Consider the following 21,581-nt stretch of genomic DNA (forward strand, 5'->3'; position numbering starts at 1 on the left):
CTTGTATTTAGTTATTACTTTCTCTTATGAAACGTAAGATGCATCTCCAGTTGGTTTGGTTGGATCTGATAGTATCATGCTGAGGTGTGGAGAGAAGCAGAATATTATTTCTGTGTCATACAGGGGGATTCTGTCGCTCATTGAATTGCCCAGAGTGAGAGCTTCAGGACAGAACCCTGGGGCTCTTTCGTGTCATTCTGGAATGTGGCTCCTATCTCCCTTGGGTTGGTGCACTGGATAGTGGGCCATATCTTGCTTCTACACCCCTTGTAAACACAGTGCGCCAACAACTTCCTTCCTCCGTGTGCCGCCATCCCCAAGAGTCAGTCCTCTGTCAAGCAAAGTCCCAAGCCAGCCGTGTTCACACTAGTGGTAAGCTGGCAGTGCGCCTGTGATGAACTGCCCAGAACACCAGGTGTGAGTGCTGTGGCCATGAGTTTCTCAGCACTAGACTCGGAGGGCTTCAGGACTGGAAGAGAGTTTTAGAGATCATCGGTCTAACCTCCTCATCTTACACAAGGGGCAGTTGAGGCCTCATGAGACAGAGTGACTAAGCAGGATCAGGCAGCCAAGGTCTGGCACGTGTGCTGTGCTCGTCCCACTGCTCCGACCTACGGTCTGTCTCCCGTGACTTAGTTTTGCTCTCTGGCCCTTTGCCTCCTACTTCCCAGTAGTCGTTCAGTAGTGATGATCATAGAATGTGGTACAAAAATGGAGCGGGACCAAGGGGGTGAATGGATGAAGGAGCAGATAAGGTGCCATCTCCCGTCTTCACGCCTCTGTCTGGCAGGCATACAGGATGGTGGGTGTGTGGATATTTTTGGTAAGTAGAAGGTACAGACACGATTGTTATTGTCAAATATGATTGTGGGCAAAACAGAATGGCTATAAAATCACACTGTGCTGTACACAGGACTTTTTGAGTTCTTTAAATCCCTGATGAGTTTGGCACTTCTGAACTTTCTGCTTCTTAGACTTCAATGACGCCGCCCTTGGTTCTCTTCAGACCTCTCTCCACTCTTCCTCATAATCTTTTTAGAGGGCTCGTCTTCTCTGCAGCCTCTTCTAGGTTGGTGCTTCCCAGATCTCATCCAGAGCCCATGGCTCTTTTCTCCCCAGGGACTTTCCTTGTTGATCTTACCTGCTTTTCACAGGTTCAGCCACCACCTGTGTGCCAGTGACTCCAAATCTGGGTCTGCATCCCCAGCTACTCCCTGAGCTTCACTCTCATGCCCAGCTGCCTTGTGAGCGCCTCTACTTGGGGAGCTCCCACTGCACCCTCTTCTTCTACCTTTAATCCACTCCCAGCCTGGTGTCACCATTTACTCAGTGGCCTAAGCCGGAAACCTGGGGATCTGTTAGTGACTCTTGATCTGCACGAGTCACTCACAGGCCTGCCTGTTTTGCTTTCCTGTGTCCTCACTTTTTCTCTACCTGGCTAAAGTTTACCCTGAAAGATTCAGCTGTAGCCTCTCAGAGGCTCATCTTCAGTGGGGACCCCACCTCCCTGTGATTTAGATACTCTTACTCTGTGTTCCCCGGGCCCTTGTGCCTCTCTCTCTAGTGGCACTTAGTGTAGGACATAAACATTCTGCTTGTGTGTCTTTCTCATCCACTAGACAGTAAGATCCTTGAAAGCAAGAGCTATGTTATCACCTCTCCATCCCCAGTGTCTTGGAGAGGGCCTGGAATATCGCAGGTGTGCAGCATACACTTGTCGAATGAATGAGTGTTAACACTTGGGAACTCCACTTTGAAAAAGAGTATGTCTCCTAGAAAGTGTCTGTGGAGACAGCAATGTGGACCATTTCTTTTTCTTTCTCTCTTTTTGTCAGATTAACGTGACAGTGTCAGGTGGATCCACGGCCATCCCACAGCCCCCTCTGTGGGGTGCTGAGGGCAGGCAGCATGGAGGAGAGAAAGCATGAGACGATGAACCAAGCTCATGTCCTCTTTGACCGGTTTGTCCAGGCCACCACCTGCAAGGGAACCCTCAAGGCCTTCCAAGAGCTCTGTGACCACCTGGAACTGAAACCTAAGGACTACCGCTCCTTCTATCACAAGCTCAAGTCCAAGCTTAACTACTGGAAAGCCAAAGCCCTCTGGGCAAAGTTGGACAAACGGGGCAGTCACAAAGACTACAAAAAGGGAAAAGCATGCACTAACACCAAGGTAAGTGTTTGGCTACTATCGGGCCCTGGAGTCACTGATGTGAAGATTTAACCAGATGCCAAAGAGAAGGATTGAGTAGGGGTAGACTGGGTGAGAACCAGCAGAGTCTAGCCATGGCCTAGCATAGGAAGTCAGGCTTCTACCTTGTTGAAAGTTTGTGGATCTGTTACCTATATTTATTTGACTCCCATGTTCCAGACCCTATTCTAAGCATATTTCATGCATTTACATGTTGAACATTCAAAGTTTCAACTATTTAACCCTGAAGTCAAGAGGCATAGGAACGTTTTATTTTGCTGATGCTTTCTTTTGAATGTCACATTGTTAGGAAGATGTAGGTCATGTAGCAAGGACATAGCTATGCCCTGTAAGCATCCTATCTGAACATGTCTTACTGGGTCTTGGTATGTTGTCTTTAGAAAGTCATAGTTCCATACTCAGTAACTGGTAAGGTGTAGTATTTGCTAACTTGAGAATTTGCCACAAGCTTCAGCCTTCTTCCCATCCATGTTCCAAAGACTGTTTGGATTCATAAGCAAGGTCTTTGTGATCTGAAGTATTTCTGTTGCTTTCTTCACAATGTAGAGAAATAGGATTTCCGTGAAATATGTAGGCCTGGGTAAAGACCCAGGATGTACACTCACCTATGCAGGGGGAGATGTGAGGAAGTGGAGAAAGAAAAATACGTTTCTTATTTTCCTCCTTGGAAAAAGCTAGCAGGGACACAAATTTGCAAATGACTTCATGGCTATTTTATTATGTACTTTTATGATCTTTAATTTGCCCTTTGTGGATACCTAGAGCCTACCACCAGTGGATTTGCATTTTCATCAACAAAATCCAAGAAATGTGAAGGCATGACTTTTGAGTGAGTGCTGGACTTTTATTAAGAACAAAAGGAATGCAAAGCCAAAAGTTGCATGTATTCCTTCTACACATACAGTGCAAACTAGTTAAGATAAGTGTCTGGTCTCACCCTAAGTACTTCTCTAGAGTGTGGATTTTCACGATCATTTCCCTGGACTTTTAGTCTAGAAATAGGGATTTTGGGACTCTTTTCAGTACATGAAACTTTGGCTCTTGAAAGTTCCCTTAAGTGGTAGAACCATTCTAGGACTCTAAGATTGCCTGGACTGTGTATTAATAATCTTTGTCTCCTTGTATAGAAATCTGCATGACTTAGAAATCTTCTAAAAGGTTCTCTCCTGTTGATATAAGATTAGATGTGATTTTCACATTGTTTGTTGAAATGATGACCCATTTAAATATGTTGCAGATCTATGGGGCTTACAGGCTGTCCAAGGTGAATATGTGCTGAGTTTGTGTCTAGCACTGACAATTCAGAGTCTTCTGTATCCACAGCGATCATTAGCTTGTTTCTCAAGCCATTGCAGGTGCTTTGCTATGACCCAGATGGGTGGTTTCTTGAAAGTGGGTAGAATAGCCCTGTTTGGGAGCTTCAGGGAATGATGGTTATAAGATCATGAAACTTCTCTAGAAATGTTTCTCAAGAGGTGCTGCCTTTGCCCTGAAAACAGCTGTTTTTTTCAGTGTCTCATCATTGGAGCTGGCCCCTGTGGTCTCCGCACAGCCATTGACTTATCCTTACTGGGAGCCAAGGTGGTTGTTATTGAGAAACGAGATGCCTTCTCCCGCAACAATGTCTTGCATCTCTGGCCATTCACCATACATGATCTGCGAGGTCTGGGTGCCAAGAAGTTCTATGGCAAGTTTTGTGCTGGAGCCATCGACCATATTAGTAAGTAAAACCAGTTCTCCTGAAGAATTCCACCCCTAGCCCTGCCTACTTGTTCAGTAGAAAGAGACAGATAGATTATCTAAGGAGTTCATACTCAGCCCAATTTGTGCTAATCTTGTTAGTATTTGTCTGGTAGCAAGCACGCTCTGCTTGGAGTAAAAATACCTGCCATGCAGTGGTTCTGCAATCTAGGACTCTTAACCACAAGTATATCACCTGTGAAAGGTAGAGTTTAGCTCAAAGATTTCTAAGTTAGGTCTTGGACTCTTGCTGAGCACTTACAGTGCTTAGGATGCACATTGGGGCCAGGTGTTGGGAAACAGACGACCAACTTGGGCCTGGACCGTCTGTAGTTCTTAGTCCGGTGGAAGAAGTATTCAGGCATGCTGCTGTCTGTAGTGTGATCTGATAAACGCTCTGCTACTGTAAGAACACAGTGCTGCGGGACCCAGTCCTGGGGAAGCCACACTTAGAGAAGAAGCAGAGTCCTAGCTTGGTCATGAATGGCAAGTCAATAATGGGATTCCTTTGGTTAGGTGGTTCTTGTGAAGTCTACAGCCAGAACAGCGCTTGCTGTACTCTTGTCGTCACCAAGCTCAGCTTAGGCCTGTGCTCTTCTGAGGTCCCATAGGGTATAAATACAAGTTAATGCAGTCAGTGCTGTTTGTTTGACTGTAAGTGGCCTATCTGAAAAGCAATTCAGAAAAGATAGTGTCTGTGTTAGGAAGTTGAAGTCTTTTTTACTGATTATCATTAATGATTCCAAGAAAGCCTTATCAAGTAACCTTTGCTCTGAGCTCCTCCAGATGTGTCCTATAAATATATTCAACCACTGGACCTTGCGCTGTTTGAAGCAGTGGTGCCAATTTATCAAACACTGGCCAACAGCCACCACATTCCTCTGGCAGAGAGAGCATTGCCCATCTGTCAGCCTGTAATTTGTAAAGCATCTTGGAACCCACAGTTGTCTGCAAAAGTAAAATGTGTGCTAGCACAGAATTTAATGAGTCTTTGGTAGTGTGACTCAGGAGGGTGGTGATTGTACTGAGCTGGGGAAAATGACCAAATGACCAAGAGGAGGATTTGCATGTGCTCCTAGCAGATTAGTCATGGGCCACAGGTAAGTTTGGTCTTAAGACCAAGGGTCATTAATTCAGTGGATTTTTCTGCCTTCTGTGTGGCAGGATTTATCTGGGAGCTGAGAGGGTCTTAGTTCAGGGACTCGATTCTCATCTCTGTGTACCTGAAGTTGCTTTCATGTCTGGCATCTGGCAGGTACTCATTGGACATCGAATAAATAAATAAATCTTACTATAATAATGAGCAAGATTTGCTGTCATTCTGGGCCTCAGTTTCCACAGCTATAGACCAGTGGTGGGAGGGGGATGGTAAGCGGATACAGCTGGGTTGTGATCTCCCTTACCTGCCAAGAATGAGAAGGTCTGTGAGGGCATGGGATGGGAGAGAGACTGTGGGTGTCTTAGGAAGTACTGCAGCAGCTTTGCGTCGGTCGGGGTGTGAAAGCACACCCGTGGTGCACATCTGCTGTCTCCTATGGTAAGTGCCACGTCCTGTCAGGATTGTAGATGCTGCTAGTATGATGCCTCTGGATAAGGGGAACATGGCGCAGCATCTCCTGTTGGCCACAACCCTGTGTTGTCTCAGGGCTGTTGATTGTCAGAACACCTCAGCCAAGAGGTGGGAGTGGCCCGCATGTCTCTCTAGAACATCTCTTCCACCAGATTATATCTGCTCTTTAAAAAAAGGAAGAAAGAAGTTACAGAGCAGCGGTCCCCAACCTCTTTGGCACCAGGGACTGGTTTCGTGGAGGACAGTTTTTCCATGGACCACGGAGTGCGGATGGGGATGGTTTGGGGATGGTTCCAGCACATTACGTTTATTGTGCAGTCAAATCTCTCTGCTATAATGATAATCTGTATTTGCAGCTGCTCTCCAGCGCTCGCATCACCGACTCAGCTCCACCTGAGATCATCAGGCTTAGATTCTCATAAGAAGCACGCAACTTAGATCCCTCGCATGCGCAGTTTATAGTAGGGTTTGCACTCGTATGAGAATCTAATGCCACGGCTGATCTGACAGGAGGCGGAGCTCAGGCAGTGATGCCAGTGATGGGGAACATACAGATGAAGCTGCACTTTCTCACCTGCTGCTCACCTCCTGCTGTGTGGCCTGGTTCCTAAAAGGCCATGGACTGGTACTGGTCCATGGCCTGGGGGTTGAGGACTGCAATTATAGAGCATGGCTTGGAAAATGTCTCCTGCCACAAAAGGCTTTGAGAAAATGAGTGAAGGACGCATAGGTGGAGGACTAGAAGCCTGAGCAATGGCTAATGACAGGCACCCCCTTCTCTGTGCACCCCACCAGCGTAATCTTTGTGTTTGCCCAGGTATCCGTCAGCTCCAGCTAATACTGTTGAAAGTAGCCTTGATCCTCGGCATTGAAATCCACGTCAATGTGGAGTTCCAAGGACTTGTACAGCCTCCTGAGGACCAAGAGAATGAACGTAAGTTGGATTGGACAAGTGAAGAAGGCATAAAAGGGCATGGAAGGGTGCGGAAAGGAAGAAAACTAGAGACACCTGCGGACTGTTTTTAGAACTAGCTTAAGGGGAGCATCTGCCTTTGTACAGCCTGCGCCCTTGAGGACTTGACTTACCGAGGAGGCGTTAGACACAGTATTGGACTTCGCAGCCACTAACATGGTGGGGAAGGTCCCTAGTGAGCCCCCTTTAAGCTCCTTCCTTTCTGTGCTTCGTCCTCAGTGCTGTTACATGTAGTGTTTTTGTCTCAGAGTTTGGTGCAGTCTCTGTGCCTGGGTATCAAGAGGTGTTCTTGGATGTGTGAATGTGGTCTGGGTGATGACCTCCCTTTTTGGGCTTTGGTCCACAGGGATAGGTTGGCGGGCACTGGTGCATCCCAAAACTCATCCTGTGTCAGAGTATGAATTCGAAGTGATCATCGGTGGGGATGGCCGTAGGAACACCTTGGAAGGTACTGATTTATGCTCCTTTGCCAGTTTGTAGCAGAGTGAAAGCTGGCCCTGTTCCACCCCGGGTGAGAGTTTGTGTCACCATTGTCCATGCTCCTGAGAATCTGTGCATGTGCTGTCCACTCTAACTGAATGGCAGGCCTGCCTTCTTCTAGCCAGCCCGTCCTCGGGCTGCTTCTCACAGGGCATTTGTGTTAGGGCACTAGGAGACGAGCCATACTTCGGAGTGCTTGATGCTGCAGGATTTGATCTATGTATTAATAACTGGGTACCCTCCCCCCCTTTTAAATGGAATCCCTTATACTGAGTAATATTCTGGTCAGTTATGTTTCAAATTGTTTGCAAATGGTGTGGGAGACTTAGACTTCTTTCCAGAATTGTCATGTTCTTTGGTAGGCAAATACCTTATTTTCAGGTAGAGGAGAGCTGCCCTAAAATGTTTCCATTGATTCTCATCCCCCATTTTCCCTAATGTCTTCCTCAACACCCTCTTTCATTTAAAGTGATCTTCCTTCCTCTCTAGGTAACTGTTGCCACCTCTGAGAGTTTCTTTTCCTCCAGGATTTCGTCGGAAAGAATTCCGTGGCAAACTGGCCATCGCCATCACAGCAAATTTTATTAACCGAAATACAACAGCAGAAGCCAAGGTGGAAGAGATCAGTGGTGTGGCTTTTATATTCAACCAAAAATTTTTCCAGGAACTGAGGGAAGCCACAGGTTGGTGTAGATGCTTCCAGAGCAATAAGGATAAAAATTTAAATAACCACTCATCACTTTCCTCTTGGGAGTTGGTGGGTGGGTGACCCTTGGTGTCATTACTGTGTTGTCAAACGCCGCCCCCCACTCTCTCTTCACTCCCCCATCCTGTTCTTAGCATGAGGCTTCCCACAGAACTTGTTTCCTACTCCAGTATTCCTAACCCATATCACAGTGACTGGGCTGCTCTGGGTTTTGTCTTTACTTATTTATTTGTTTTATTATAAAATTTTCAATTCTGCCTTTTACCAGTCTTCCCTAATGCCTTGCCCTATACTGCGGTGCTTGATGTAGCATGCCAATGCCTGGTAGTTCCTGGTTTGATTGAGAACCTGACTTTAGGTATTAATTGTGTAGTCTTCGTTCTGGGTTCCAGTTCGAGCTTGAAAGCAACGACGAGTGTGCCAGACAGGAATGAGATTGTTGTATGATAGCTTTTGAATAGATCAACTTAGATATTTTGCTAAATGTGCCTTCATTCTGTTTTCTAGAACTTGATTTCTTTCTGTCACATCTATTTTTCAGATTAATTGAATTAAAAAGTCAGTAGTTTACTCTCTGCTTGTAGACATTGAGTTGTCTATCTTGTTCTTAAGAATCTAAGAGATTCCTCCAGTTTTCTTGATGACTAGTAAAGAGGTTTGACCTGATAACTAACCCAAACCCTCCTGGAGAGGTTAGCCCCTTTTTGATTTGTTTTGGGTTTTTTCCTCCATTTTTATAGTTCTATTTACTTATTGTTTTGGGGTTAATTTGGGGTGTCAAGTGAATTATAGAGCTGTACAAAGAGAAACAAAGCTCCCCATATTTTCATGAACTGATTATGCAGGACGTGAGAATCTGGGTATAGACATCTTTCCCTGCCTGGAGTTTTACAACCCCTGTCTCATGTACAACCTTTCTGGCCACCTTATGCACCTTTTTCCCAGCAAACTCCCTCATGCACACATTTGTTTTCTGGTCCCAGGTATTGATTTGGAGAACATCGTCTACTACAAAGATGACACGCACTATTTCGTTATGACAGCCAAAAAGCAGAGTTTACTGGACAAAGGGGTGATACTGCATGTGAGCAATGGATTTCCTTCAAATCTCTCTTTTGTTGAACTAGTTAATAAGAGAAAGAATTTTATTGTCTGATGGGTTTTTCCTGCAAGGGAATGAAAGTGAGCCCTGAACACATCTCCTGGTAACCCCTGATGTTTTCAGTTTAACAACTATTGTTATGGATAAATTCAACTGTAAATAAGAGTGGGGAAAACAGTATAATGAACCCTCATGTGCCCATCATCCAGCTTTAATAGTTAGCAACATATGGCCAGTGTTGTGTCAGTAGTGCCCCAGCCCACTGCTCCTCCTGCCAATGAACTGTTTCGAAGCAAGTCTCAGATAGCATTTTTTGCATAAATATTCAACCTAATTTTAGGTGATTTGTTTGTGGTTCTAGTGAATTCCATGCATGACCAGTTACTGGTTGGTTAATAGGTTACCTTTTAGTGGGGGTGATAGAGGGGAGGGGGGTTTGACCTAGAAGCAATAATTAGTGTTTGTGGGAGCCTGCCAGTGGTTCTGGTGTTACTATAGTCATGGTATCAGAGTTCCAGGCAACAGTGACTGGATCAGGGTGTATTTAGGTCTCTGTGATCGAACACCAAGGGCTTAATGTCCATCCTTAGTCATATCTAGCTGAGCCATTGTTCTAGGTGAACATGGCAAACCCAGAGATGATGATCCTGAAACATGAAATCAGAGAATCACAGGATGGATGGTTCCTTAAAGAGTTTGTTAAAGTCTTATTTGGTCTCATTGGTCTAAATATGAGAATTACTATCCCCATGTGACAAGAAGGATAGAAGCAAAGTGTCACCAGACGTGCTGATTCAGGCCTGTGGAGTTCCCACCAGAGACTCATAGCTGAGCTTCAGAGAGTCCTTTGTCTTTGCAGGATGATGATGAATCAAGTCACTTTGGTCTGAGTGACACTACTGCCTTATCTAGGGCAGGATGGGGAGCAAGTGACAAGCACGTGCCTACCACACTAAGCCCCTTTCCACCCGGAGCCCTGTGACTGCTCAGCACAGCGGTCCTGTGTGTGCAGGGAGAACCAGGACAATGTAGCCCATGCTCCCAAGAGCGTAAGCAAGATGTGCTTGGTTGGATGCCCCATAGAATTGGGGCATCTGGGGCTCTGTTGGGATTACATTGCTGTCTGTGAGAAACAGCAGTGAAGTGATTTGTATGCCTTGGGACTAAGTTAAGATCTAAATCTACCGTCAAAACAACACTGTAGTTATCAGTAGAAATTAGGTAGGGACAATCAAGAATGCCAAGACCTGATTTACTTTTCCTTTTTATTTATTTTTTTTTAGAGGGCAGGGACTGTGTCTTCTGTGTGTACTGCTAAACGCTAAACTCATTGTGGCTGCTTGCTCAGTGTTGAGCAAACAGTATTTCCAGGACCAACTTGAGTGTTTGTATTTTGACTTTTAACATCTTGTAGTGGTGGCTGAAAGTACATGAGGTGCACTTACAAACCATAGGCCCCACTTTAAGAGAATAAAGACTTGGCTCAGTCTGCCAGGAACCTCCAAAACAGCAAAGGAGGTTTTCAGTTCTTTATGTGGAAAGCCTTTTTCTCTCATCATTGTTCTTCTTTGTTGGTGGATTTCTATAGAGCCTTTCAGAATCTTATGTATTATTTTGAAAACCTCTGTTCCACATTAAGTATGTTTTGCCCAGCCTCCTGGACTACTGTTGCTTCCACCTCTGTGTCCTTTGGCACTAAGGCTTCTGGTTCTTCCTCCAGGTCTGATGTGCTGTGCAAGGCTGAGCGTGTCACATGGTCATGTTTGCCAAAAGCCATTTGCCACTCAAAAGATAATGATTGCCGACAATACCAAACGATAAAATGCTCTTTCAGTTCACAGAGTACCATCCCATAAATTCTTTTATTTGATATTCAGAACAATTCTGTGAGGTGAATTGGACAGGATCAAAGGAGAAGCAATTTGCTCTAAGGAAATGGAAGAGCTAGGAATGTGTTTTTACATGGCAAAAGCTGTGCTCTCTTAGAAAGAGCCCCCCTCTTTTCTTTTTAAATTATGTAAAAGATTTGGTTTTGGAATGTGAAAGCACTTTAGGAGAAGCAAAAACTGTGACACAGGCTCTGTCTGCCATCGGTAGCATGGTTCTGTCTGGCTGGGCTCGTGGTCCCTGCCGGGGCTTTTCCATTGCAAGCCTCTTCTCTCTCTGGAGACAGGACTATGCCGACACAGAGCTCTTGCTTTCCCGAGAGAATGTGGACCAAGAGGCTCTACTCAACTACGCCAGGGAGGCGGCAGATTTCTCCACCCAGCAGCAGCTGCCATCTCTGGATTTTGCCATCAATCACTATGGGCAGCCCGATGTGGCCATGTTTGACTTCACTTGTATGTATGCTTCCGAGAACGCCGCCCTGGTGCGGGAGCAGAATGGACACCAGCTATTAGTAGCTCTGGTTGGGGACAGCCTCCTAGAGGTGAGTGCTAAGGATGGCAGCACTTTATGGTGGAGGCAGTAATAATTAGGAATGAATCTGGGCATCCTGGGGTGTGCAGCACAGGCCAGTCCCCCATGGGAGTTACACCGGGAAATAGGGAAGGTTCACGGGCTGCTGGGAGCCCAGACTTAGTGAGAGTATGGATGGAAATTCTGCAGCTTTTGTGCCTTGCCCCCTACCAATTTGGGAAGCAGAGAAGTTCATTATCTGAACAGTTGTGAAACACCACCGTCAACAGCACACTCTCTTTGTTCCTTAGTTTAGTTTTCGTGTTTTAAAAGGTAATTTATTTTAATTCTTTGTTTTATACCTCCTTCATAGCCTTTCTGGCCAATGGGAACAGGAATAGCTCGGGGCTTTCTAGCTGCCATGGACTCTGCCTGGATGGTACGAAGTTGGTCACAAGGAACAAACCCCTTGGAAGTCCTGGCCGAGAGGTAATGGGAAGTAACCCTGAGTCCCTTCCATGAGAAAACTGGTAGAAGGAGTGGTTCAAGCTCTTCTTTCTCTCTCCTTTCTTTCTTTTCTTTTCTTTCCTTTCCTTTCTTTTCTTTCTTTCTTTTTTAAATTTTAAGTTTTTAAGGGGTGGGGGGCTATGAGGAAGGGTGTTCAGTTGCCTTGTTTGTTTTTGTTGAGACAGAGTCTCCTTTTGTTGCCCTGGGTAGAGTGCAGTGGCATCATTGTAGCTCATTGCAACCTCCAACTCCTGGGCTCAAAGTGATCCTTCTGCCTCAGCCTCCCCGGTAGCTGGGACTACAGGTGTGCGCCACAGTGCCTGGCTGGGTTTTTTTTCCTTTCTTTTTGGTAGAGACAGGGTCTCACTCTTGCTCAGGCTGGTTTTGAACTCCTCCCACTTTGGCCTCCCAGAGTGCTAGGATTACAGGCGTGAGCCACCGCGCCCAGCCCTCTCTCCTTTCTTAATTAAAAATGTTTTCATGTTTAAGAGAGGAAAGGCAAGATACTATTTCATAAAATTATAAAACCTAAAGATTAATCTACTGCTCTTTTCTTATCCCTTCCCAAATTAAATTTATTATTGATGGAGAAGAAATTAAAAGTGATTTTGAAGTCAAAGGAAACACCAAACTGCTTATAAACGTTTCTCAAACCCCTAAATGTCAGATGTTTTGAAGCAGATTTTTGCAAATGAGATAAAAATCCTAGGATTTGCTGGATGATAAAGAACTAATGCCTTGACCAGAAGAACTGAAGAGACAAGATTTCCGGGGTGAAATTGGTAGTTGATATCATTTTATCATTCTAAATCTGTTATTTAAGGCATTCTAGCTAAATGTGGTGGCAAGTTCTTTTTTTATCTGTGATTTTCTTAAAACTTAAATATTGGCTTACTTGAAAAAACAAAACAGTAAGCTAGTTGCCTTGTAGGTAAGAGTCAGGCATTCGTTACTGCTCACAGCATTGTCCCTGTTCTTCTCCTGACTCTTACCAGTCAGTGCCCTTGGGATGAATGAGGTGGTGGGTATGCGAAGCCAGGGTTGGTTGAGGAAAGTGGTCAAAGATCATGATTTGTTGTATACTTTAGACAATTTGGTGGACTGTCAAAAAATAGAAATACCATAAAAGGAGAGGGAGATGTCTGTTTATGGTGCTTGTCACTGCTCTCAGTATATTGTTGTATATTATTGCAGGGAAAGTATTTATAGGTTGCTGCCCCAGACTACCCCTGAGAATGTGAGTAAAAACTTCAGCCAATACAGCATCGACCCTGTCACTAGGTATCCCAATATTAACGTCAACTTCCTCCGGCCAAGCCAGGTAAGAGCCTTCTAGTCAGTTTATCTGCATCTGGGCCCAGTCTCAGGACTGATCAGAGCTCTGATATATTGAAATGTATAAAACTATTAATACCAAACATATACAGGACACTTTTTTAGTAATCCAAGTAGATCTCTTTTTGAATTGGTGGAAGTATTATTTTCAGGTTATTTTCCATCAACAGATTGAGCAGCTAAGGCATAGAGTGGTTGATTGACTTGCAGAAGATCAAACATGACCAAAAATGGTGGATCCAGGTCTTTATCCCACATCTCCTGATTCAAATTGCATATTGTAGGGGAAAGAGCACTTGTCCAGTAGTCAGGAGTTGTGACTTCCACTTTCATTATAGCTGCTTATCACCTGTGACTTGGACAGGTCATTTCACTTTCTCTGAATCTCAATTTCTTTACCTGAAAAATGGGGATAATAATCCCTACCTACTCACAGGACCATTGTGAGGGCAAGTGGGATTGCTCACGTGAAAGAACTTGGAAAGATAAAACACTTTTGAAAGTAAAAGATACTGTTAGTACTATCAGTTGATTTTTTTTGTACTACTGAGTTGTTTCTCAGGATCTCTAAACCTCAGTACTGCAATGAGGATGACATCTTACAAAGCACAATAATCCCAAAAAGTAGAGCAATTGTTAGAAAGCAGCCCATTTGATATATTTGCCTGTGTTCTAGTGTAATTTTTAATTCACCTTCTACTTGAAGTTTGTACCTTTAGGCCTTCTGTACATATACGTGGTAAGTTCTTAAGTTGTCCGTAAAACCTGCTGTTAATGGGCAGCTTAATGATCTAATAGAGACTCTAAGAGGGACTTCTGTGGCCAAGTAGCTAAGTCTTAGCACAACTTCTTACAGTTAATACGCATTTGTTTCGCTGTAACCCCACCTCATTCCATAAAGGATTTAAACGCATCACGGTAACTTCTCTCTAAACTTTGCCCAACTTGCTTCCCAATCTTTCATCTTAGCCATTCTGCTTTTAGGTGGGAATTTATTACTTGATGTTTGGTTTTCATTGTGTTTGACTTTGAAACTTTCTGCCAGGTGCGCCATTTATATGATACTGGAGAAGCAAAAGATATTCATCTGGAAATGGAGAACCTGGTGAATTCCCGAACTACCCCAAAGCTGACTCGAAATGGTGAGTGCTGGCAATGGCCTTTTGAAACGCAGGTAACCTATTCAGAGACGTCTGTACTCATTTATTGAGCTGTTATGTGTGCACAGTACTGTCTAAGACAGTGGCTGTCAACCAGGGGTGATTTTGCCTTCCCGAGGACATTTGGCAATGTCTGGGGACATTTTTGATTGTCATAATTGGGGGCAGGTGCTACTGGCATCTAGTGGGTAGAAGCCAGGGATGCTGCTAAACCTCCTACAGTGCACAAGGCAGGGCCCCACAACAAATAATTACATTGGTCTAAGGTGTTACGACAATGTAGAGATAAACCAGATACACATGCTGGAAGGGGTATGGGGAGAGAGAGGGGGAGAGCATGAGAGCTAAGGTTTTGGGAGAATACTTTACAGAAGAATTGGTGGCATTTTAGCTGGGTCCTGTGGCTGCCAGGATTCAGTGACAAAGATGAAGCCCACTCCATGTTTTGTGTACTGAAGATGTTGTGAAACGAGAGTGAAGTGAGCACACCTGATCAGCTGCATGTAAGAAGACTGGAGGAGGGAAGTGCCAGAGTCGGGGAGACGAGTTAGAAATGCATTGCAGTGGTCAAGCTAAAGGTGGGAAAAGCCCAAATCTGGTCCTCAAGGTGGGGATGGAGAAGGGAGAAGTGGGTGGAGAAGAACTCAGACTTTGGGGCCAGATGCAACTGGGTCCCAGTCCAAGCTTTGCCATTTGTGAAGTGTGTGGCCTTGAAGAGATGATTTAACATCTCTGAACTTGGGTTTCCTTGTCTATGAAATGGGGAGGTGATCATGAGGGTTCTTTGGCTGTGGAGAGTGCTTATTACAGTGCTTGGCATTGATAATTATGTGAGAGAGTATTAAGGAGCCATAGGCATGGGCAGCTGTGGGGCAAGAGGCAGGTGTTTGTGGGTGGTGCGGCATTGGTGCAGACAAGGCAGGGGAGAGCTGAGAAGGTGTGAGAGAAGGTTTGAGTTCTGTTTTGGACATTTTGAATTTGACATGTTTTTGGTTTATCAGGGTGGATATGAGGACCAACAGGCAGTTGGAAACATTTTCATATTTTTCCACTGGGATGTCATTTCCTTGAAAGCAGAGAGTATCTTTATTCACTGTTCTTATTTTAGAACCTGGAATACTGAAGTTGTCCGATACATATTGCATGGTTGGATATACAGATTTGGGAGGCATCTGAATAAAGTTAATTTCTGAGCCAAGAGATGGCACTAGAAGTGGTTCTATCTGTAGTTGCAGGACACGTTTTCACTGTGAAAGACATAAACAGGATTTTATGATATACATTTTTTATCTTATGTTCACAAATCACTAAATGACTTAGTACAAAGCTAAATATTTTCAGCTGCTTTAGGTAAGGGAACAGACTTTCATGGACACAAATAGGAGTTCACAGATTCTCTTAAATGCTCCATATCAGAGCTCTTCTGATGTAATTAAAAAAAGGATTGTTATAAAGGCTGTTAAGGTTTTAGAAGGGATATCAAGGAACTGTAAAACATGTGTTTGCCTATTCAGTTTTTTAAGATGTGATAATTTATAATACAAGGTACCAAACTTAGTCTGAGGGATTGTCTGGGGTTCCTGGCTTTGTCAGTGTAACTCTACAGAATTTCTTCACTTGGCAAATTGCTTGCTACCTTGGAAACTGTAAGAGCAAGACTTTGTTTACTTTTGGTTGAATGAGCTGCTAGATAGAATGGAACCTTTTCTTATCTGTTACTTTGGAGGGAAAAGCCTTCCTCAGCCACTTGCCAAACAACTCTCCAGGGAAATGCTAGAACTCTTTCAAGTGAGGGTGATCGCTCAGTAGGTGGCGCTCTTCCACCTAAGTCAGCGTCCGTGAGTGCCATGGGGACACTGGGCTTCGGCATGGTCAGGTCCAGACCACCCCCGGTGTGATTTATCAGTGTGTTAGGGGGGTGGACATTAACCTTAGAGTCTGGATAAATTGGTAGTTTCTTGTCTGTCTATAATAGCACTATCATGATACCAGCTACATAACCTTATTCCTCACTGTTTTCTTTTGAGATCTAGTGGTAACTATTTTGATAACTACCCTCAGTAATTTTTCACACTGGATATTTGTACTGAAGAGAGAATCCCATATCCTGTGGTTACCACACTTCCAATAATGATTGTTGTTGTTTCAGAGTCTGTAGCTCGTTCAAGCAAACTGCTGGGTTGGTGCCAGAGGCAGACGGATGGCTATACAGGGGTAAATGTGACAGATCTCACCATGTCTTGGAAAAGTGGCTTGGCCCTTTGTGCAATTATCCACAGATACCGTCCTGATCTGATGTAAGTCCTGACCAAACTTTGTGTTTTATTTTATATTCCACAAAGATGTCAGAGGACCCTGCTATCAAGTAGCCAAATTTCATCCTTTCTCCTAGAATAAGGTACATAGTAAGATACTTCCTCTAGAAGGCAGTGATTTTGATTTAGTTATATTTATAAGCGCTATGTGTCATGCATTATATAGCTCAACCCAGGAATGATCAGGTGAGTTTTTAAAATCATGGCACTCATAAGTTAAAAACTGGTTTTAACACCAACCTGGGCCTATTAGCTTCACACAAAGGAAAACTGTTTATTGGCCCTGAGTTGAACTCTTCATTTCAGCCAGCTATCTCTCAAACCTTCTCGGTCACAAGGGAAACCTGGCTAGAACATTTGGCTAGCTCAAGGCAAATATGTCACTACCAACAAAACAAAAAACAATGAATACTTCTCTTATTTATGATGATTCACTGGCATTTTCTGTTTGTTAAAGACTGTACTTTTTGCAAACACACTCTGTCAGGTCCATGAAACTCTCATCATCCTACCCACCTATACTGTAACATCTCTTTTGGCCATTCCCTGCTCACCTGTCTACAGAATCAGTACACTAGGAGGACCCCAGGCCAGCTGCAGGGACGAGTCCCCTCAGATTTCCCCCATCAGCATTCGTTACCATGGAAGCCAAACAAAAGGATTCAGAAACAGAAGCGGAACATGTTGAGTTATTTTGGCTGCTTGTCATTTTTATCATGAGGTCCACTTAAGGGCCTAGTGTCTGTTTGTTTTTTTTAAATGATTGCTTAAAGAATCCTAAAAGACATAGTCCCTATTTTTATGATGGTCATAAGCTAATGAGCCAAGCGCTAATAAAAACAGCCTTGCACAGTGTGGATGAAAAATGGGGGTTTCTGATGTGCTTGGGTGATGGTAAATGACATCCTGTGCTCATGTCCCTTAGCTCATCCAGAGTTGGTAAAAGGTAAATGAAAGCAAGGGCTTGTGACTCCCACCAGAGGAGGGGGGTTGGGGAAGGTAGAGCAGCTGGAAAAAGGTTGTGCTCAGTGACACTAAAGTGCTTTAGAGGATGGGCCAGGTGAATCAGCATATTCCAAAGGCAAGGCAAGAAAAAAAGGATGCAGGCAGAGGTAGTTGAGGGTGCAGAGTGGATGGAGGGCAAGTGTGGAGGCAGAGGGCGTGTGTCCTGTTAGACCAGGCTGCCTAGAGAAGGTCTAGGGTAGTTAACTCATACCAGAACACAAAGCAGCGGGGAGGTAATTGGCACTGTTTAGACTACAATGACTTCATTCAGCATGAGTCTCCATAGCTTAATAGGCTTAACTTACAGAGAAAAGGAATTTGAAAAAATGCTATGGGGTCAGTCAGTAGGTTAACACAAAATAAGGACTGCCAGGTTACCCCAAAATCACCTGAAGAACAATGCTATCAGTTCTTACTCTGAGTAGCAAGAAGTAACCCAGTAGGACATGTTTATTAATCTAAATACTTGGGAAAACTCAGGAAATTTAGCAATGGAAAAATCTTTTGAGGAAGCTTTTGAAATTTCCCCTCAAGGGGAAGGCTGAATAAGATTTACAAGAGCTGATTAAGTACATTAACAGCTTGTCATGTCCAACAGCCATGGTGGGTGATAATCCTAGGTCTTTAGGAGCTGTCTGATCCAAATAGCATATTTGTCATTATTTGACAGAAGTTTAATATGTACCACACACAAGGTACAAGAGAATATATATTAAAGATACTTCCTATTCCTGAGCTTATATTTTAGTAAGAAATTTGTGTTACTGGAAAAATGAAAGTAGTTTTTCAACTTTTCCCCTCTTTTTTCTTTTATTGGGTAGATGTTTAATCATTTTTTCTTGAGGATGCTCTGCATTTCCTTAGTAAAAGGCAAGAGAAGAGAAGAGGTGAGATAAACAGGTTTGCTGTCAGGTTTCAGTAATGCACTGCCCCCTGGATTTTAGCCAAAAGACTGAGGAGTGATGATGACTCCATGATACTGTGTTCTCCGCTTTGGGGAGAGTCTACCCATCTTGATACATTTTTCTCGTCCTGTTTCTCAGAGATTTTGATTCTTTGGATGAGCAGAATGTGGAGAAGAATAACCAACTGGCCTTTGATATCGCTGAGAAGGAACTGGGCATTTCTCCCATCATGACAGGCAAAGAAATGGCCTCTGTGGGGGAGCCCGACAAGCTATCCATGGTGATGTACCTGACCCAGTTCTACGAGATGTTCAAGGACTCGCTCCCCTCCAGCGGTAAGGCCCGGGCAGTGCTGGTGCAGAAGCCCCCATGGCCTGCTGTGTTGTGACCTGGCTTTTCTTTCCTTCCCACTGTGTCCTTCCTCAGTACCACCAAACACACACAAGCTGCCTGTTTTTGCCAGTTGGCCATCATGGGAAATCTCTGGAACTTTCCTCCACTACTTTACCTTCTCTAATAATATATTCTCCACCCCTCATTCTTTCCCAGATCTTTCTCACTGAATCTGTAACTATGCAAAAATCATTCCTGCCCAAAATCTTTTTCCTTGACTCTACTGCCTTTTCATACCCTTTCCCTCAGAACCAGCCTTTTTGAAAAAGTGTCTTGTGCTTGTGGCTTCCACTTTCTCAGGGCCTAAACTTAGTAACGCTTTGTAACGTGGCTTCCCTTTGTGCCACTTTACTGAAGCTGTTCTCCACAGTCAGGAAGAATCACTCACTCTGTGTTCTTTTCTCGTCTCTCATCTCTCATGCACTTGGCTTTTCTGCGTTGTTCATCACTGTGGAATGATATCCTTTTTCTTCTCAGCACCTGCCATCCCGAGCTGTACTTGGCTCACTCTCCTCCTCCCTTCTGTAACCATGCCTCCTCTGGCTTCTCTTTCTACTCTTAACCTCTTAGTGTTTCCCGCAGATTTTCCCTTAGCTTGCTGCCTGTCAGAGTGTTATGAAAAATACTCCTATTGTCATTAATTGTCCCTTGGAGTAAATGTAGCGTAATGCCTAAGAGTATTGACTATGGCGTCTGACCTGGGTTTATATACCCAGTACTTCCACTTGTTCCTCCTTAGGTAAGTTACTAAATTTCCCTATTCCTTGGTTTCCCTGTATGTAAAATGGGGATGGTACATATAATTACATTGTGATGTGCTAAGAAGCGTGTTTGGCAAATGGAAGCACTTAATAAACATTAGCAATTTATTATTAGTTACTATTTTAAAAATTAATATTGTTAATAGTAAAACACTGGAATCCACAAAATTTATGGTACCACCCTCCAGTGCCTTCCAGCCTGTGTACTCTTATAGGCATCTGTGGCTATTCCTGATTAGATGTGCAGTTCTTACAACAGAAATCTGCAACTCTAACATTAATATGCCCGTTCCGGGAGAGCCCCTTTGCGTGCAGCTGCTCGGAGCATGGTATCTGCATGTACCAAAACTGAAGACTCCGAGTCACCTCCTGATTTCTCTCTCCCTCTCTGTCCTGAAGTTTTTATCACACAAGTGAGGCTTCAACACTCTGCTGTAACTTATGATCCCATGCAGATTCCAACTTGTGAAAAGTAAAAGCACAGGTTTTTGTAACTGAAGTAGATTGGGGGAAAGAGTTGTTTTCATTTATGTGGATGGAAAAGAGAAGGTTCAGCCTGTAGACCCCAGTGTGGTTTCTTCTGTGGAGTTCCCTACTGAGATTCACGTGCTTTGTCATAGCCGATGAACCTTGGGACCTTTTGGAGATTCTGTGAGCCACCTGCAAGGGAGAGTAGTTGTGGTCAGGACTCTTTGGCACCCTCCAGGGCTGTCCTTGAACATCGCTGATTTCTGTTCACAGACACCTTGGACCTGAATGCCGAGGAGAAAGCAGCCTTGATAGCCAGCACCAAATCCCCCATCTCCTTCCTAAGCAAACTGGGGCAGACCATCTCTCGGAAGCGTTCTCCCAAGGTATGTGGAGGAATCTTTTACTGGCTGCAAAGCTAGTGGAAAGGTACGGTGACTAGAATAACGCAGTTTCCCTCCTCTCTTGGTATAGGATAAAAAGGAAAAAGACTTGGATGGTGCTGGAAAGAGGAGAAAGACCAGTCAATCAGAGGAGGTGAGATTCATCTGGAGTTTGTTAGAATGACGATAATAATACTGAATTGTCCCCTTTTGGTTTAAATCTTAATTTCCACATTGGTATTGCTAGATCTCTTCATATTTGTCCTTTATGAGAATTTCTGTGGCCAGATGTTTTTTCTCTGGGCTTTTGCCTTTGTTTAATTTTCTAGAAAGCATTCAGAGAAAATAACACACATGTACACTCAGACCTTCTTGTCTCCTTGGAATCCCACATTTGGCAGAGGACAATGGCTCTCTTGGGATATGGCAATACCAGCACAAGTCTGAGACCGCTTTATACCTCTGTGCTTACCAGAGTCTTGCTGACTCCCTGTGTACATTAGAACCTTGAAGAGAGCTGCTGAGCTTGACCTAAAGCAAAACTGCAGCCACTGTGCCAGGGCCTGACCACACTTCTTCTTTGAGGGAAGAGCATCTGGAACCTCCTGTAACAAGAGCTGGTTCTTGGGTGCTTGGTGTTCTGCAGGAGGAAGCTCCCCGGGGCCACAGAGGAGAAAGGCCGACGCTGGTGAGCACTCTGACGGACAGGAGGACGGGTGTTGCTGTCGGGAACCAGAACAAAGTGAAATGCATGGCGACACAGCTGCTGGCCAAATTTGAAGAGAATGCACCTGCACAGTCCACCGGCACACGGAGACAGGTAAGCCCCGTCTCGCGTCTCACACCTCCCCCGTCCCCATTCGGTGAGGTCACACAGGAAGGAGCGGTCTTTAGAGTCAAGTGAGACGGGCTTTGTCACAGTCCCCAGGGTTCATGGGCTCGAGACTGACGTCTGGCTTTCCCCTTGTCTGACCAGGGCAGTGAAGAGAGTTTCAGAAGTTTGCCTACACATTCAGGGCTGCTTTGTCCTCAACATTCTGAGGTGTCCGTGACAAAAATCATCAAAGGGGTCTCAAACATGTATGTCTGTATCTATATATCTACACATGTGTATATATTCACAGACATATTTAAATTATAAAAGAAGTACATGCTTATGAAGGAAAA

At 44.3% G+C, this 21,581-nt stretch overlaps 1 protein-coding gene across 16 annotated transcripts in view; it reads left to right on the top strand.

Annotated features, from left to right (window-relative positions):
* Nucleotides 1–21,581, top strand: part of MICAL3 (microtubule associated monooxygenase, calponin and LIM domain containing 3) — a 187,810-nt gene that overhangs the window by 77,570 nt on the left and 88,659 nt on the right. For 14 of the 16 annotated variants that reach the window (XM_045554604.1, XM_045554602.1, XM_045554607.1 and 11 more), the window contains exons 2-16: nt 1,836–2,172; nt 3,724–3,931; nt 6,339–6,455; nt 6,841–6,942; nt 7,502–7,657; nt 8,664–8,764; nt 10,956–11,213; nt 11,556–11,671; nt 12,884–13,010; nt 14,070–14,166; nt 16,334–16,481; nt 18,548–18,744; nt 20,305–20,417; nt 20,506–20,568; nt 21,061–21,234. In XM_045554604.1, the coding sequence (XP_045410560.1) occupies nt 1,909–2,172; nt 3,724–3,931; nt 6,339–6,455; nt 6,841–6,942; nt 7,502–7,657; nt 8,664–8,764; nt 10,956–11,213; nt 11,556–11,671; nt 12,884–13,010; nt 14,070–14,166; nt 16,334–16,481; nt 18,548–18,744; nt 20,305–20,417; nt 20,506–20,568; nt 21,061–21,234 (2,241 nt within the window). In that variant the 5' untranslated portion in view covers nt 1,836–1,908. Of the gene's footprint in view, nt 1–1,835; nt 2,173–3,723; nt 3,932–6,338; nt 6,456–6,840; nt 6,943–7,501; nt 7,658–8,663; nt 8,765–10,955; nt 11,214–11,555; nt 11,672–12,122; nt 12,472–12,883; nt 13,011–14,069; nt 14,167–16,333; nt 16,482–18,547; nt 18,745–20,304; nt 20,418–20,505; nt 20,569–21,060; nt 21,235–21,390; nt 21,577–21,581 lie in introns of those variants that run through there. The other 2 variants (XM_045554618.1, XM_045554615.1) reach the window with 2 other exon arrangements.

This window comes from Lemur catta, chromosome 6, assembly GCF_020740605.2.
Source record: "Lemur catta isolate mLemCat1 chromosome 6, mLemCat1.pri, whole genome shotgun sequence".
Classification (NCBI taxonomy): Eukaryota; Metazoa; Chordata; class Mammalia; order Primates; family Lemuridae; genus Lemur; species Lemur catta.